General features: G+C 41.6%; 1 protein-coding gene across 3 annotated transcripts in view; it reads right to left on the reverse strand.

Annotated features, from left to right (window-relative positions):
* Positions 1-12,628, reverse strand: part of nfkb1 (nuclear factor of kappa light polypeptide gene enhancer in B-cells 1) — a 43,006-nt gene extending 30,378 nt beyond the window's left edge. Inside the window, exons 1-3 of one of the 3 annotated variants that reach the window (XM_042303050.1) lie at positions 12,378-12,628; positions 11,821-11,861; positions 5,612-5,684 (exon numbers count right to left, since the gene is read on the reverse strand). In XM_042303050.1, coding sequence (XP_042158984.1) covers positions 5,612-5,684; positions 11,821-11,856 — 109 coding nt within the window. In that variant the 5' untranslated portion in view covers positions 11,857-11,861; positions 12,378-12,628. Of the gene's footprint in view, positions 1-5,611; positions 5,685-11,820; positions 11,897-12,377 lie in introns of all 3 variants that reach the window. The other 2 variants (XM_042303051.1, XM_042303052.1) reach the window with 2 other exon arrangements.
* Positions 12,629-16,528: the final 3,900 nt, after the last annotated feature.

Here is a 16,528-nt window from a genome sequence, read left to right on the forward strand (position 1 = left end):
GTGCACGGTGTACCCGTCTCCGGAGTCTGACCAGAAGACCGCCTCGTTTCCCTCTTTTTCGGAGTCGTTTTTTTGGGTCGCTGCATGGGATCCACTCCGTTGTCCTGTTTGTAAGGCAGAACACAGGATCCGCGTCGCGAAAAACATATTCTTGGTCGTACTGATGGTGAGTTGACGCTGATCTTATATTCAGTAGTTCTTCTCGACTGTATGTAATGAAACTTAAGATGACCTGGGGTACTAATGTAAGAAATAACACGTAAAAAATAAAAAAAACTGCGTAGTTTCCTAGGAACGCGAAGCGAGGCGGCCATCTCTGTCGGCGCAGGAAGTTGACATCAGATAACAACATTGACGAATACGCTGATTCGGTGTGCGAGTTCATTAGAACGTGCGTTGAAGATGTCGTTCCCATAGCAACGATTAAAACATTCCCTAACCAGAAACCGTGGATTGATGGCAGCATTCGCGTGAAACTGAAAGCGCGAACCACTGCTTTTAATCAGGGCAAGGTGTCTGGTAACATGACCGAATACAAACAGTGCAGCTATTCCCTCCGCAAGGCTATCAAACAAGCTAAGCGTCAGTACAGAGACAAAGTAGAATCTCAATTCAACGGCTCAGACACAAGAGGCATGTGGCAGGGTCTACAGTCAATCACGGACTACAGGAAGAAATCCAGCCCAGTCATGGACCAGGATGTCTTGCTCCCAGGCAGACTAAATAACTTTTTTGCCCGCTTTGAGGACAATACAGTGCCACTGACACGGCCTGCAACGAAAACATGCGGTCTCTCCTTCACTGCAGCCGAGGTGAGTAAGACATTTAAACGTGTTAACCCTCGCAAGGCTGCAGGCCCAGACGGCATCCCCAGCCGCGCCCTCAGAGCATGCGCAGACCAGCTGGCCGGTGTGTTTACGGACATATTCAATCAATCCCTATACCCGTCTGCTGTTCCCACATGCTTCAAGAGGGCCACCATTGTTCCTGTTCCCAAGAAAGCTAAGGTAACTGAGCTAAACGACTACCGCCCCGTAGCACTCACTTCCGTCATCATGAAGTGCTTTGAGAGACTAGTCAAGGACCAAATCACCTCCACCCTACCTGACACCCTAGACCCACTCCAATTTGCTTACCGCCCAAATAGGTCCACAGACGATGCAATCTCAACCACACTGCACACTGCCCTAACCCATCTGGACAAGAGGAATACCTATGTGAGAATGCTGTTCATCGACTACAGCTCGGCATTCAACACCATAGTACCCTCCAAGCTCGTCATCAAGCTCGAGACCCTGGGTCTCGACCCCGCCCTGTGCAACTGGGTACTGGACTTCCTGATGGGCCGCCCCCAGGTGGTGAGGGTAGGCAACAACATCTCCTCCCCGCTGATCCTCAACACTGGGACCCCACAAGGGTACGTTCTGAGCCCTCTCCTGTACTCCATGGTCACCCACGACTGCGTGGCCACGCACACCTCCAACTCAATCATCAAGTTTGCAGGCGACACAACAGTGGTAGGCTTGATTACCAACAACGACGAGACGGCCTACAGGGAGGAGGTGAGGGCCCTCGGAGTGTGGTGTCAGGAAAATAACCTCACACTCAACGTCAACAAAACTAAGGAGATGATTGTGGACTTCAGGAAACAGCAGAGGGAACACCCCCTATCCACATCGATGGAACAGTAGTGGAGAGGGTAGCAAGTTAAGTTCCTCGGCATACACATCACAGACAAACTGAATTGGTCCACTCACACAGACAGCATCGTGAAGAAGGCGCAGCAGCGCCTCTTCAACCTCAGGAGGCTGAAGAAATTCGGCTTGTCACCAAAAGCACTCACAAACTTCTACAGATGCACAACCGAGAGCATCCTGGCGGGCTGTATCACCGCCTGGTACTGCTCCGCCCTCAACCGTAAGGCTCTCCAGAGGGTAGTGAGGTCTGCACAACGCATCACCGGGGGCAAACTACCTGCCCTCCAGGACACCTACACCACCCGATGTTACAGGAAGGCCATAAAGATCATCAAGGACATCAACCACCCGAGCCGCTGCCTGTTCACCCCGCTATCATCCAGAAGGCGAGGTCAGTACAGGTGCATCAAAGCTGGGACCGAGAGACTGAAAAACAGCTTCTATCTCAAGGCCATCAGACTGTTAAACAGCCACCACTAACATTGAGTGGCTGCTGCCAACACACTGACACTGACTCAACTCCAGCCACTTTAATAATGGGAATTGATGGGAAATGTAAGTATATCACTAGCCACTTTAAACAATGCTACCTTATATAATGTTACTTACCCTACATTATTCATCTCATATGCATATGTATATACTGTACTCTATATCATCGACTGTATCCTTATGTAATACATGTATCACTAGCCACTTTAACTATGCCACTTTGTTTACATACTCATTTCATATGTATATACTGTACTCGATACCATCTACTGTATCTTGCCTATGCTGCTCTGTACCATCACTCATTCATATATCCTTATGTACATATTCTTTATCCCCTTACACTGTGTATAAGACAGTAGTTTTGGAATTGTTAGTTAGATTACTTGTTGGTTATTACTGCATTGTCGGAACTAGAAGCACAAGCATTTTGCTACACTCGCATTAACATCTGCTAACCATGTGTATGTGACAAATAAAATTTGATTTGATTTGACTTTGGTGCGGAAAGTGCAAATCAATACCAGAACAACAGCAAAGGACCATGTGAAGATGCTGGGGGAAACAGGTACAAAAGTATCTATATCCACAGTAAAACAAGTCCTATAATCAACATAACCTGAAAGGCAGCTCAGCAAGGAAGAAGCCACTGCTCCAAAACCACCATAAAAAAGACAGACTAAGGTTTGCAACTGCACATGGGGACAAAGATCATACTTTTTGGAGAAATGTCATCTGGTCTGATCAAACAAAAATATAACTGTTTGGCCATAATGACCATTGTTATGTTTGGAGGAAAAAGGTGGAGGCTTGCAAGTCGAAGAACACCATCCCAACAGTGAAGCATGGGGGTGGCAGCATCATATTGTGGGGGTGCTTTGAGGAAGGAGGGACTGGTGCACTTCACAAAATAGATGGCTTCAAGAGGAAGGAAAAATATGTGGATATATTGAAGCAACATCTCAAGACATCAGTCAGGAAGCTAAAGCTTGGTCGCAAATGGGTCTTCCAAATGGACAATGACCCCACGCATACTTCCAAAGTTGTGGCAAAATGGCTTAAGGACAAATATTGGAGTGGCCATCACAAAGCCCTGACCTCAATCCTATAGAAAATTTGTGGGAAGAACTGAAAAGGCGTGTGTGAGCAAGGAGGCCTACAAACCTGACTCAGTTACACCAGCTCTGTCAGGAGGAATGGGCCAAAATTCACCCAACTTATTGTGGGAAGCTTGTGGTAGGCTAACCCAAAACATTTGACCCAAGTTAAACAATTTAAAGGCAATGCTACCAAATACTAATTGAGTGTATGTAAACTTCTGACCCCCTGGGAATGTGATGAAAGAAATAAAAGCTGAAATAAATCATTCCCTCTACTATTATTCTGACATTTCACATTCTTCAAATAAAGTGGTGATCCTAACTGACCTAAGACAGGGAATTTTTACTAGGGTTAAATGTCAGTAATTGTGAAAAACTGAGTTTAAATGTATTTAGCTAAGGTGTATGTAAACTTCCAACTTCAACTGTATATATATTTGTAATAATGACAATTACAACAATACTGAATGAACACTTATTTTAACTTAATATAATACATAAATAAAATCAATTTTGTCTCAAATAAATAATTAAACATGTTCAATTTGGTTTAAATAATGCAAAAACACAGTGTTGGAGAAGAAAGTAAAAGTGCAATATGTGCCACGTAGAAAAAGCAAGTTCCTTGCTCAGAACATGAGAACATAAGAAAGCTGGTGGTTCCTTTTAACATATGTCTTCAATATTCCCAGTTAAGATGTTTTAGGTTGTAGTTATTATAGGAATTATTGGACTATTTCCCTCTATACCAATTGTATTTCATATACCTTTGACTATTGGATGTTCTTATAGGCACTATAGTATTGCCAGCTTAATCTTGGGAGTTGATAGGCTTGAATTCATAAACAGCGCAAAGCTTGAAGCACAACGAAGGGCTGCTGGCAAACTCAGGAAAATGCTGTTTGAATGAATGCTTACGAGCCTGCTGCTGCCTAGCATCGCTCAGTCAGACTGCTCTATCAAATATCAAATCATAGACTTAAATATAATAAACACACAGAAATACGAGCCGTAGGTCATTAATATGGTCAAATCCGGAAACTATCATTTCGAAAACAAAACGTCTATTCTTTCAGTAAAATACGGAACCGTTCCGTATTTTATCTAATGGGTGCCATCCCACAACCTTTAATGTAATGTCATAATTATGTACAATTCTGGCAAATTAATTACGGTCTTTGTTAGAAAGAAATGGTCTTCACACAGTCTGCAACGAGCCAGGCGACCCAAACTGCTGCATATACCCTGACTCTGCTTGCACAGAACGCAAGAGAAGTGACACAATTTCCCTAGTTAACCTCTCTGAACCACCCATCCCGGATCCGGTATAATTGTCATCAGCAACGCTGAATAGCATAGCGCAACAGTCAAATAATATTACTAGAAAATATTCATATTCATGAAATCACAAGTGCAATATTGCAAAACACAGCTTAGCCTTTTGTCGTTGTTAACCTGTCGTCTCAGATTTTGAAATTATGCTTTACAGCAAAAGCAATACAAGCGTTTGTGTAAGTTTATCGATCGCTCGACAAAACAATAAGTACACTTAGCATCAGGTAACTTGGTCACGAAAATCAGAAAAGCAACCAAATTAATCGTTTACCTTTGAAAACATCCGAAGATCATCACTCACGAGACTCCCAGATAGACAACAAACGTTCCTTTTGTTCCATAAAATATTTTTTTTATATCCAAATACCTCCGTTAGTTTGGTGCGTTATGCCCAGCGGTCACGACAACGCAGACAAAAATTCCAAATTATATCCATAATGTCCACAGAAAAATGTCAAACGTTTTTTATAATCAATCCTCAGGGTGTTTTTCAAATATCTATTCGATAATATATCAACCAGGACAGTTGGCTTTTCACTAGGACCGGGAGTAACAATGGCCGCCTTTCTCTTTTGCGCACAACTCACTCTGAGAGCCCCCACCTATCCACTTACGCAATGTGGTCGTTCACGCTCATTCTTCAAAATAAAAGCCTGAAACTATGTCTAAAGGCTGTTGACACCTTAGGGAAGCCATAGAAAAAGGAATCTGGTTGTAATCCTTTTAAATGGTGCAATAGAAATGCATAACTCTTAGAGAGGTTTCAAAAACTGTGGCACTTCCTAATTGGATTTTCCTCAGGTTTTAGCCTGGAATATCAGTTCTGTTTAACTCAGACAAAATGTTGACAGTTTTGGAAACTTTAGATTGTTTTCTATCCTAATCTGTCAATTATATACATATTCTAGCATCTGGTCCTGAGAAATAGGCTGTTTACTTTGGTCAGATAAAAAGATTATGCTCTGCCATGAAGTCATGACTTCTTACCTGTCCGGAGTGAGTTGGTGAGTGACATGGGAGTAAAATTCAGAGGATCCCATATTGGCTCTATGTCATAGTACTACAAGAAAAGAAAACAAGAGAGGACAAGGTTATTGAAATCTCATTTCACTGACAAATGTAGGGGTACGACTATGAAAGAGACACAGGCAAACCTGTCAGTTCAAGATACAGTGCCTTCAGAAAGAATTCACACTCCTCAACTTTTTGAAAATGTTGCTGTGTTACAGCCTGAATTTAAAATGTATTACATTTAGATTGTGTCACTGATCTACACACAATACCCCATAATGTCAAAGTGAAATTCTGTTTTTAGAAATGTTTACAAATGAATTAAAAATGAAATGCTGAAATGTCTTGAGTCAATAAGTATTCAACCCTTTTGTTATGGCAATCCTAAATAAGTTCAGGAGTAAAATTTTGCTTAACAAGTCGCATGGGCTCACTGTGTGCAATAATTATGTTTACCATGATTTCTAAAATGACTACCCCATCTCTGTACCCCACACATACAATTCTCTGTAAGGTCCCCAAGTTAGGTCTCTCTTGCCGTGATGTGTTTTTTTCCTATATATAATTACTATTTTTTTTATAGCCCGTGTCCCCACAGGAGGCCTTTTGATAGGCCGAATTTGTTCTTAAATGACTTGCTTAGTTAAATAAAGGTTCAATAAAACATGTATAAATTTCAAGTACAGATTCAACCACAAAGAGTAATTGAACACTGGTCACTTTAATACTGTTTAACCCACTTCATCTGTATATACTGCATACACATCTTTTCTAATCATATACTGTACATAATGTCTATACACAACATCATATAAACTCAGGAAAAAAGAGAAACATCCTCTCACTGTCAACTGCGTTTATTTTCAGCAAACTTAACATGTGTAAATATTTGTATGAACATAACACGATTCAACAACTGAGACAAACTGAACAAGTTCCACAGACATGTGACTAACAGAAATGGAATAATGTGCCACCAGCTGCATTAAGTACTGCAGTGCAGCTCCTCCTCATGGACTGCACCAGATTTGCCGGTTCTTGCTGTGAGATGTTACCCCACTCTTCCACCAAGGCACCTGCAAGTTCCCAGACATTTCTGGGGGGGATGTCCCTAGCCCTCACCTTCCGACACAACAGGTCCCAGACGTGCTCAATGGGATTGAGATCTGGACTCTTCGCTGGCCATGGCAGAACACTGACATTTCTGTCTTGCAGGAAATCACGCACAGAAGGAGCAGTATGGCTGGTGGCATTGTCATGCTGGAGGGTCATGTCAGGATGAGCCTGCAGGAAGGGTACCACATGAGGGAGGATGTCTTCCCTGTAACACACAGTGTTGAGATTGCCTGCAATGACAACAAGCTCAGTCCGATGATGCTATGACACACTGCTCCAGACCATGACGGACCCTCCACCTCAAAATCGATCACGCTCCAGAGTACAGACCACGGTGTAACGCTCATTCCTTCAACGATAAACGCGAATCCGACCATCACCCCTGGTGAGACAAAACCGTGACTTGTCAGTGAAGAGCACTTTTTGCCAGTCCTGTCTGGTCCAGCGACGGTGGGTTTGTGCCCATAGGCGACATTGTTGCCAGTGATGTCTGGTGAGGATCTGCCTTACAACAGGCCTACAAGTCCTCAGTTCAGCCTCTCTCAGACTATTGTGGAGTCTGAGCACTGATGGAGGGATTGTGCGTTCCTGTGCTGTTACCATCCTGTACCTGTCCCGCAGGTGTGATGTTCGGATGTACCGATCCTGTGCACGTGTTATTACACGTGGTCTGCCACTGCGAGGACGATCAGCTGTCCATCCTGTCTCCCTGTAGCGCTGTCTTAGGCGTGTCACAGTACGGACATTGCAATTTATTGCCCTGGCCACATCTGCAGTCATGCCTCCTTGCAGCATGCCTAAGGCACGTTCATGCAGATGACCAGGGACTCTGGGCATCTTTCTTTTGGTGTTTTTCTGTAGAAAGGACTCTTTAGTGTCCTAAGTTTTCATAACTGTGACCTTAATTGCCTACCGTCTGTAAGCTGTTAGTGTCTTAACGACCGTTCCACAGGTGCATGTTCATGAATTGTTTATGGTTCACTGAACAAGCATGGGAAACCGTGTTTAAACCCTTTACAATGAATATCTGTGAAGTTATTTGGATTTTTACATTTGAAAGACAGGGTCCTGAAAAAGGGACGTTTCTTTTTTTGCTGAGTTCACATATTGTTACAGGTTTTGGTTTTTCCATTTATGTTTTGAGTTTGGACTTTAGCGAGTATAGCTCATTAGCGCATAAGGCGCACCGATTGGAGTCACCTCATTAGTCAGTATGTGTTACACCGGTGTTGGTTGCCATCTCGTTAGTGGGGAGGTGTTTCACCTGTGCTGGCCCAGGTGCTATTTAAGAGTGGCTGGCCCAGTGCTCTTGAGAGATGTGGAGGGTTAAACACCTTTAGTTGGCTCTCCCTATTTTGATTGCTAGACAAACAACCTCTTGTTGGGAAAATGTAGTGGGTGTCTTTTAGGTTCCAGTTGTTGTTGCTAGTCAAATTTCAGTGGGACACCCCCATGAGTATCTCAGAACCCCTCTTAAAACCCCAGCGGTTTTGTTTTGGTTGTCGGTCTGTTAGTTCCCCCTTCTGTTTGAGCGACATTATTGGTTTTCATGCTGGGGAACGTAACACTACATATTTATATGTAATGGCTGCACTGTCAGAGCTAGAAACATAAGCATTTCACAGCAACTGCGGTAACATCTGCAAATTATGTGTACACGATCAAAAACGTTTGATTGAGCTTTTCCTATTGTTTGCAAAGAAGGTCACCACCTATTGGTAGATGGGTACACCGAGTCACTACAAAGATAAAGGTGCCCTTCCTAAATCAGTTGCTGGAGAGGAAGGACACTGCTCAGAGATTTCAGCAGGCCAATGGTAACTTTAAAACCGTTACAGAGTTTAATGGCTGTGATAGCAGACAACTGAAGATGGAACAACATTGTAATTTATGTTACTATTATGGGTAAATACAGAGTGAAAAGAAGGAAGCCTCTACAGAATACAAATATTCCAAAACATGCATCCTGTTTGCAACAAGGCTCTAAACTTTAGTAATACTACAAAAAAAGTGGCAAAGCAATTCACTTTTTGTCCTGAATACAAAGCGTTATGTTTGGGGCAAATCCAACAACACATCACTGAGTAACTCTTCATATTTTCAAGAATGGGGGTGGCTGCATCATGTTATGGGTACGCTTGTCATCAGCAAGGACTAGGGAGTTTAGGATAAAAAATAAACAGTATGGAGCTAAGCACAGGCAAAATCCGAGAGGAAAACCTGGTTAAGTCTGGTTTCCAACAGACAGAGACAAATTCACCTTTCAGCGGGACAATAACCTAAAACAAGGCCAAATATACAATGGAGTTGTTTAACAAGACAACATTGAATGTTCCTGAGTGACCTAGTTACAGTTGTGACTTAAAATCAGTTTGGAAATCTAGGGTAGCCTAGTGGTTAGAGCGTTGGACTAGTAACCGAAAGGTTGCAAGTTCAAACCCCCGAGCTGACAAGGTACAAATCTGTCGTTCTGCCCCCGAACAGGCAGTTAACCCACTGTTCCTAGGCCGTCATTGAAAATAAGAATTTGTTCTTAACTGACTTGCCTGGTTAAATAAATGTAAAATAAATAAAAAAATATTGCAAGACTTGAAAAAGGTTGTCTAACAATGACCAACAATTTGACAGAGCTTGAGATTTCTTTTAAAAGAGTAATGAGCAAATACTGTACAATCCAGGTTTGCAAAGATTTTAGAGACCCAGAAATATTCACTGCTGTATTTGCTGACAAAGGTGATTCTAACATGTATTGACTCAGTGGGTTGAATACAGTGCATTTGGAAAGTATTCAGACCCCTACCCTTTTTCCATGTTGTTACGTTATAGCCTTATTCTAAAATTGATTAAATAAAAGTCTACACGCAACACCCCAACATGACAAACCGAAAAAAGGTTTGTAGAAAATTTGCAAATGTATAAAAATAAAAACAGAAAGTTATTTGCATAAGTATTCAGACCCTTTACTATGTCTCGAAGTTGAGCTTAGGTGCATCCTGTTTCCATTGATCATCCTTGAGATGTTTCTATAACTGGTGGTAAATTCGATTGATTGGACATGATTTGGAAACGCACACACGTGTCTATGTAAGGTCCCACAGTTGATAGTACATGTCAGAGCAAAAACCAAGCCATGAGGTCAAAGGAATTGTCCGTAGAGCTCAGAGACAGGATTGTGTCGAGGCACAGATCTGGGGAAGGGTACCAAAACATTTCTGCAGCATTGAAGGTCCCCAAGAACACAGTGGCCTCCATCATTCTTAAATGGAAGAAGTTTAGAACCGCCAAATCTCTTGCTAGACCTGGCCGCCCAGCCAAACCGAGTAATCGGGAGAGGTGACTAAGGACCCGATAGTCACTCTGACAGAGCTCCAGAGATGGTTGTTCTTCTGGAAGTTTCTCCCATCTCTGCAGCACTCCACCAATCAGGCCTTTATGGTAGACTGGCCAGTTGGAAGCGACTCCTCAGTGAAAGGCACATGATAGCCCGCTTGCAATTTGCCAAAAGGCACCTATAGTACTCTCAGACCATGAGAAACAAGATTCTCTGGTCTGATGAAACCAAGACTGAACTCTTTGGCCTTTCCTCTCATGTCTGGAGGAAACCTGGCATCATCCCTACGGTGAAGCATGGTGGTAAGAGCATCATGCTGTGTGGATGTTTTTCAGCAGCAGGGACTGGGAAACATTTTCGAAGCAAAGTACAGAGAGATCTTTGCTAAAAATCTGATCCAGAGCGCCCAGGACCTCAGACTGGGGCGAAGGATCACCTTCCAACAGGACAACAACCCTAAGCACACAGCCAAAACAACGAAGGTGTGGCTTCGGGACAAGTCTCTGAATGTCCTTTAGTGGCCCAGCCAGAGCCCAGACTTGAACCTGATCGACCATCTCTGGAGACCTGAAAATAGCTGTGCAGCGACGCTCCCCATCCAACCTGACAGAGCTTGAGAGGATCTGCAGAGACGAATGGGAGAAACTCCAAATACAGGTGTGTCAAGCCTGTAGCGTCATACCCAAGACTTGAGGTTATAATCGCTGCCAAAGTTTCTTCAAAGTACTGAGTAAAGGGTCTGAATACTTATGTAAATGTGATAGTTTATTTGTATACATTTGCACACATTTCTAAAAAGCTGTTTTTGCTTTGTCATTATGGGGTATTGTGTCAATTGATGAGGGGGGGAAAAAACAATTTAATCAATTTAAGAATAGGGCTGTATATAATCAAGATACACTCAGTTTCCCATTTATTATGTACACCACCCCGTTCAAGAAAAAGCGGCCCCATTTGGCATGCAACCACCAACACTGGAGAATTGAGGAGTGGAAAATGGCCTGATCCAACAAATCCCGATTCCTGTTGCGTCATGCTGATGGCGATATCAGGATTTGGCGTAAGTAGCCACTTCTTCTTGTTTTTAGCTGACAGGAGTGCAACCCGGTGTGGTTGTCTGCTGCAATAGGCCATCCGTGACAAGGACTGACGAGTTGTGCCTTCTGAGATGCTGTTCTGCACACCACTGTTGTACTGGACCGTTGTTTGCCTGTTTGTGGTGGCCCCATCCTGCATGGTGTCAAAGATATGTGCTGGTGGTGGTGGTGTAATGGTTTGGGGAATGTTTTCCTGGCACACGTTTGGTCTCTTGATACCAATTGAGCAAAGTTTGAATGCCACACGTTGTAGAATCCATGCCCCAGGGAATTAAGACTGTTCTGGAGACAAAGGGGGACCAACCCAAGGCTAGATGGGTGTATTTTATTATTTTCCATTAATAAAAATAAAAATGTATTCCACTTTGACAGAGTATTTTGTGAGGATAGTTGACCATTTTTAAAAAATGAAATCAATTTTAATCCCACTTTGTAACAACATTTTGAAAAAAGTCTGAAGGCACTGTACATCTTTCACCAATGTTAACCTCTACTTTTATAATTATATTGTTCTGAAGAGTTTTTTTTAAAAATCTATAGATTTCTGCTTCAAACTTTGTGACAAACGATATAGCCTACAATATATAACAAATACAGAGATCCAGTGTAGACATAGTATGGACATGAAACACCTAGCCTACCTGTGGGTGAGGGGGGTAAGCCTCCTCTTCTGCCATGGCGTCTGAGAGAAGACAAATACCTTGAGAAAAGTCATGACTTATAAAATAGAATTGTAGTTTAGTGTACATATGCTTTATTACATAGCTAAATGTTTTACCGGAATTAAAGATTTTAGTGATTTTCTGCATCTCATCCAATCTCAAATGTGCCCTGATTAGACACCTCTCGTGACATTTGGATTTTCTACTGGCATGCTGTGTATAAATCCACTTATCTAACAAGCTAACCAGCTAGCTAACTAAAACACAAATGAGCTAAAACAGCACCCTCTCGTAAGTCAATTTTTCAAGACACCAAAACAAAGACAAAGCCAACCGTCCGTTTGCTCTGGTCTAACTAAGTTAGTTAGCTAACTACTCAACTTCATTTTTTAGTGGCTAGCATGCAAAATAGCTAGCTAATTTGACAATGAGGAAGTGGACTTGGCTAGCTAGAAAAGTTATAACAATAAACTTAAATTGGTTACTTTTTATAATTACTAATATCATTACATTTAAATATTGTAGCCAAAGCTTACCTAGGTCACATGCGATTCCTACATCCACATCAGATGAGTCGAGTTTTGCACATTATTGCACCATGCTTAGGTAAACTGATTTGACCGAATCTAACAGTATCCTATCGTCAAACGTTCATATTATACAACACTTCTATGTTAATAATTTTGCTTCAGTTAACGAGGATGAAATATGACAGTGCTAGCTAGCAACATCGACTTGTACAGTTGTTCAGAAACTTCACTTCCCCACTGGAAATTCCCAGTGACGTAGGCTTGTGAAGGTCTTTGCAGCACCTGCCCCCAGGTGGCCAAAGCTGGGATATGTTTCCTCACGACTAGGCCTCCTAAGGCAACAAAAACCCAGGCAAAGATGATCAATTATATTGACAAGATAACCGAGTGGCCGCTCTAACAATGAAAATACATCTACTCAATGACTGAGGCGAGATAAGGTGCGACCATTCTAGCCAATGAGAGGGTAAAAGAACGACCCTCTCCCATGGCCGAGCCACATATCGACCAATGAGATGGATATTTCACCGGATACGAAGCACCCGCTTAGTGTTTCCACTAGCTATATGGTAGTGAGAAGAAGCCCATTGGCCGGCAGTGGGAAAATATGTAAAAGAGATGGATTTTAGCCAACATTCTGCAAATGTTCTCATCAATTTAACATTTTATCTGAATGCAGTTCTGTTCGCAAAATTAACATCGGTTATGAACAGAGTGGACTAAGTTTGGTGGACTTTACCCATTACAAAAGTAAAACAATTAATATAAAAAATACATATCGTTGTTTAGAAGGACTGCAAAGACGAATTGAGTTATTGCACACGTGCACTTCACATAGGAGGCGTTCCCTAACGGAAAATGTGCAGATGTCTGCTAGAACGCGCCAATAGGATCTCGCGCTTGGCTTTGCCCACCTCCTAGCTTGTTCTGCCCACTATGACTCATCTGTTCACATTGGAAACGAGAGGCATTGGTCTATCTTGGTTTAGTTATAAAGGTCTTTGTTAAAGCCCCCCCCGCCCGCCGCCAACAACCTGCCGCAATTTAAGCTTTTCACAAGGTGACACGCCATTTTAACTCCTCCACATTTATTGGATTGGTTTAACAGTACATAATATAACCTGCCTCAAAAGTTTGTTTTACTTCTCATCAAGACCAGTGTGTAGTAGTGGGTCGTTTGCGAACGATCGGCTCTTTTTGGTGAACCGAATTGCATCGGTGGATGAGCCGTTTATTTGGCTCCCGGATTTGTATACCTCTATTACTGCAAGAACGTTTGTCTGCAGATAAGTTACACAATAAATGATCTAAAAGGGTGAATCCTCACTGCAGAAACAATAAATGGTGGGGAGACCACGTCAAACTTGACCCCCCAAAAACATCTGGGTCAGATGGTTTAGACCCTTTCTTCTTACGGTTGCTGCCCATATCGTCGCCAAGCCTGTCTCTACCCTCTGAGGAGGTTCAAATCAAATTTTATTTGTCACATACACATGGTTAGCAGATGTTAATGCGAGTGTAGCGAAATGCTTGTGCTTCTAGTTCCGACAATGCAGTAATAGCCAACAAGTAATCTAACTAACAATTCCAAAACTACTGTCTTATACACAGTGTAAGGGGATAAAGGATATGTACATAAGGATATATGAATGAGTGATGGTACAGAGCAGCATAGGCAAGATACAGTAGATGATATCCCATTGCTTGGAAGGCTGCCATGGTTAGTCCTTTATTGAAAGGGGGAGATCAAGCTGATCCTAACTGTTATAGGCCTATTTTGCCCTGTTTATCAAAAGTGTTGGAAAAACTTGTCAATAATCAACTGACTGGCTTTCTTGATGTCTATGGTATACTCTCTAGAGGTTGTTGGTAGAGAGATTTGGAACTCTTATTGGTCTATTAACTTATACCGCTTGGGGATGTCACCAGGCAAGCCAAAACTTCACCCATGCAAAACCTCCTGTGTAAATTGTATTTTCAATCATCAACTATCAGGAAATAACACAAAAAAACTGAATTTTGACAGCACTGGGCCATTAAATGTTTTGTACCAAATGATACTTTACTTAATGAAATGTAAAATACCTTGTGATTTCAGTACCGTAAAAATGTGCTACCAGTTTTTGCCTTGTATTATCAGCCCCAGATTTGACACCCAACTACAATAACTCAGGTAGATATTACATAAGAGGTCCCATTTTAATTTTAAATGGACACAGTTGTTACACGGTATCGTTTCATATATCTTTAGTTTGATTTTTTTTAAATTTAGTTATTTCAACATTAACAGTAAACAATCACCTAAAAGCATCTGTAAAACAATACATTTAGTGCAATTTACAGTTAAAACTATACAGTTAAAACTAAAAACAGCTTTTGTCTGCAAAAATATTTATTCATTTTAACATTTAACTTCCATTAAGACTTGGTAAAAAACAAAATACCTTCTGTTAGGAAAACAAAATAAAAATACAGAATTGACAACATAAATCACATTAACTCAAAATTGTCTAGAAATGCAGAGATTAAGATATTCAAATCACTGCACCAGCAAGAGTGGACCACATATCATGTTAAACATTTTGACACACAGGTAATACCACCAAGGTTCTAGAAGCACTTCAATGAGGCACAACGTGGAGTTTAGGCCTAATGACACCACAGAACGACACTTTGGCCTGAAGGTTCATCGCACAGGCACAATTTACACAGAAGCTGTAAACTTACTACGAGACGCACATAAGCGACATTCAACACAAAAAAAATAGTATCTTGGGCATTGACATCAACGCTGTTACGCAGTTTTCAGCGCAGCAACATTGAGGAGAAATGGAAAAAATAAAAACTATGACACTTTTGTAGGTAAACACATTGAAAACCCTGATCAAACTGTGTTCTGATGCATTTACCAGCAATCAGTCATCACTTCTCCCATGTCTTTTCATTTCATCCCTTGGTGTGGACATTCTTCAGTCTTATGAAACAGGTTAAAGGGGCAAACATATTGGACTATCGCCATCATTGGTGTAGATTGCTTTTGGGGATGGAGTTATGTTGTGACTTCAGCCTCACAGCAATTATTCTAAAATACTGTATTTTCCAATGGGCACTGCAGAACAGAGCTGACCATTGACACCAAAGACAGATACCAAAGATACATATTGATCTGAAACACAATACTTACCTCTACATACTGTACATGCATAAACACTTTCTGCCTCTAAATGGAATAAACATGGACGATATAAAAACTCAATGTTTACCCATGTGACTTCTGTACACATGGTGTTGACAGTACATGCATTTGACAGTACATGTGTCCCCTCAGTCTTATGACAAGTTAATGAACCCATATAAGTCTCTTGACTTGAATGGAGAAAGTATGGTACTGTATATAGTGAATACCTATCCAATCCTTTCATTTACTAGTGGTCAGGAAGGAGAGGAGACAAGGAAAGGAAGCCATTGAGAGAATTGGAACACGGCCGATGAGGAACCACAGTGAGTGTGTCTAAATGGCCATGATGACCCAACAGTCTAGGACCCTATTCATTCAAGCCTAGCTGTCAATGCACATTTGATTTCCTGTAGTCAAAATCAAGAACATCAACTGCATGTCAATTCAAAAGCTTTCACTGCAGAAAAGGACTGCAGACTCAGAATCAACCCTTACACCTGCTTATCAGCTTTGATTGAAAAGGGCCCGGAAGCTGCTAGTGGGGTGAAAGATTCAAACGTTTTGATACACACTAGCACCAAGCCACAAAAGTGAGTCAACTTACATACAACTTATATATATATTTTTTTTAATAACACAATCGATCAAATACTGTTCCAGCTACATCACATGTGCTGGGATGTTAAACTTTTTTTTTTATAAAGAGATCTTCTTTTATATTATGGAGTCTTTTCATGATTGCATTTTCTTGTAAATTCTACATCAGGAATGTGGACGAAGTGCTGACAAGAGAACAGGTACTCAGGCGTACTTTCTACTATGGATGAAACATGATCTCTAGGCCAACTAAATGACTGGAGAAATCCAATACAAGCCTCTAGTTTATAATGCATGTTTAGGATTGGCTAGTGGTCTCCTCCCTGCATTCATTTAATCAACTATAAAAAATTAGCAGGAACAGAGACAACGTATGGAGTGC

The sequence above is a fragment of the Oncorhynchus tshawytscha genome, linkage group LG21, assembly GCF_018296145.1.
Source record: "Oncorhynchus tshawytscha isolate Ot180627B linkage group LG21, Otsh_v2.0, whole genome shotgun sequence".
Lineage (NCBI taxonomy): Eukaryota > Metazoa > Chordata > Actinopteri > Salmoniformes > Salmonidae > Oncorhynchus > Oncorhynchus tshawytscha.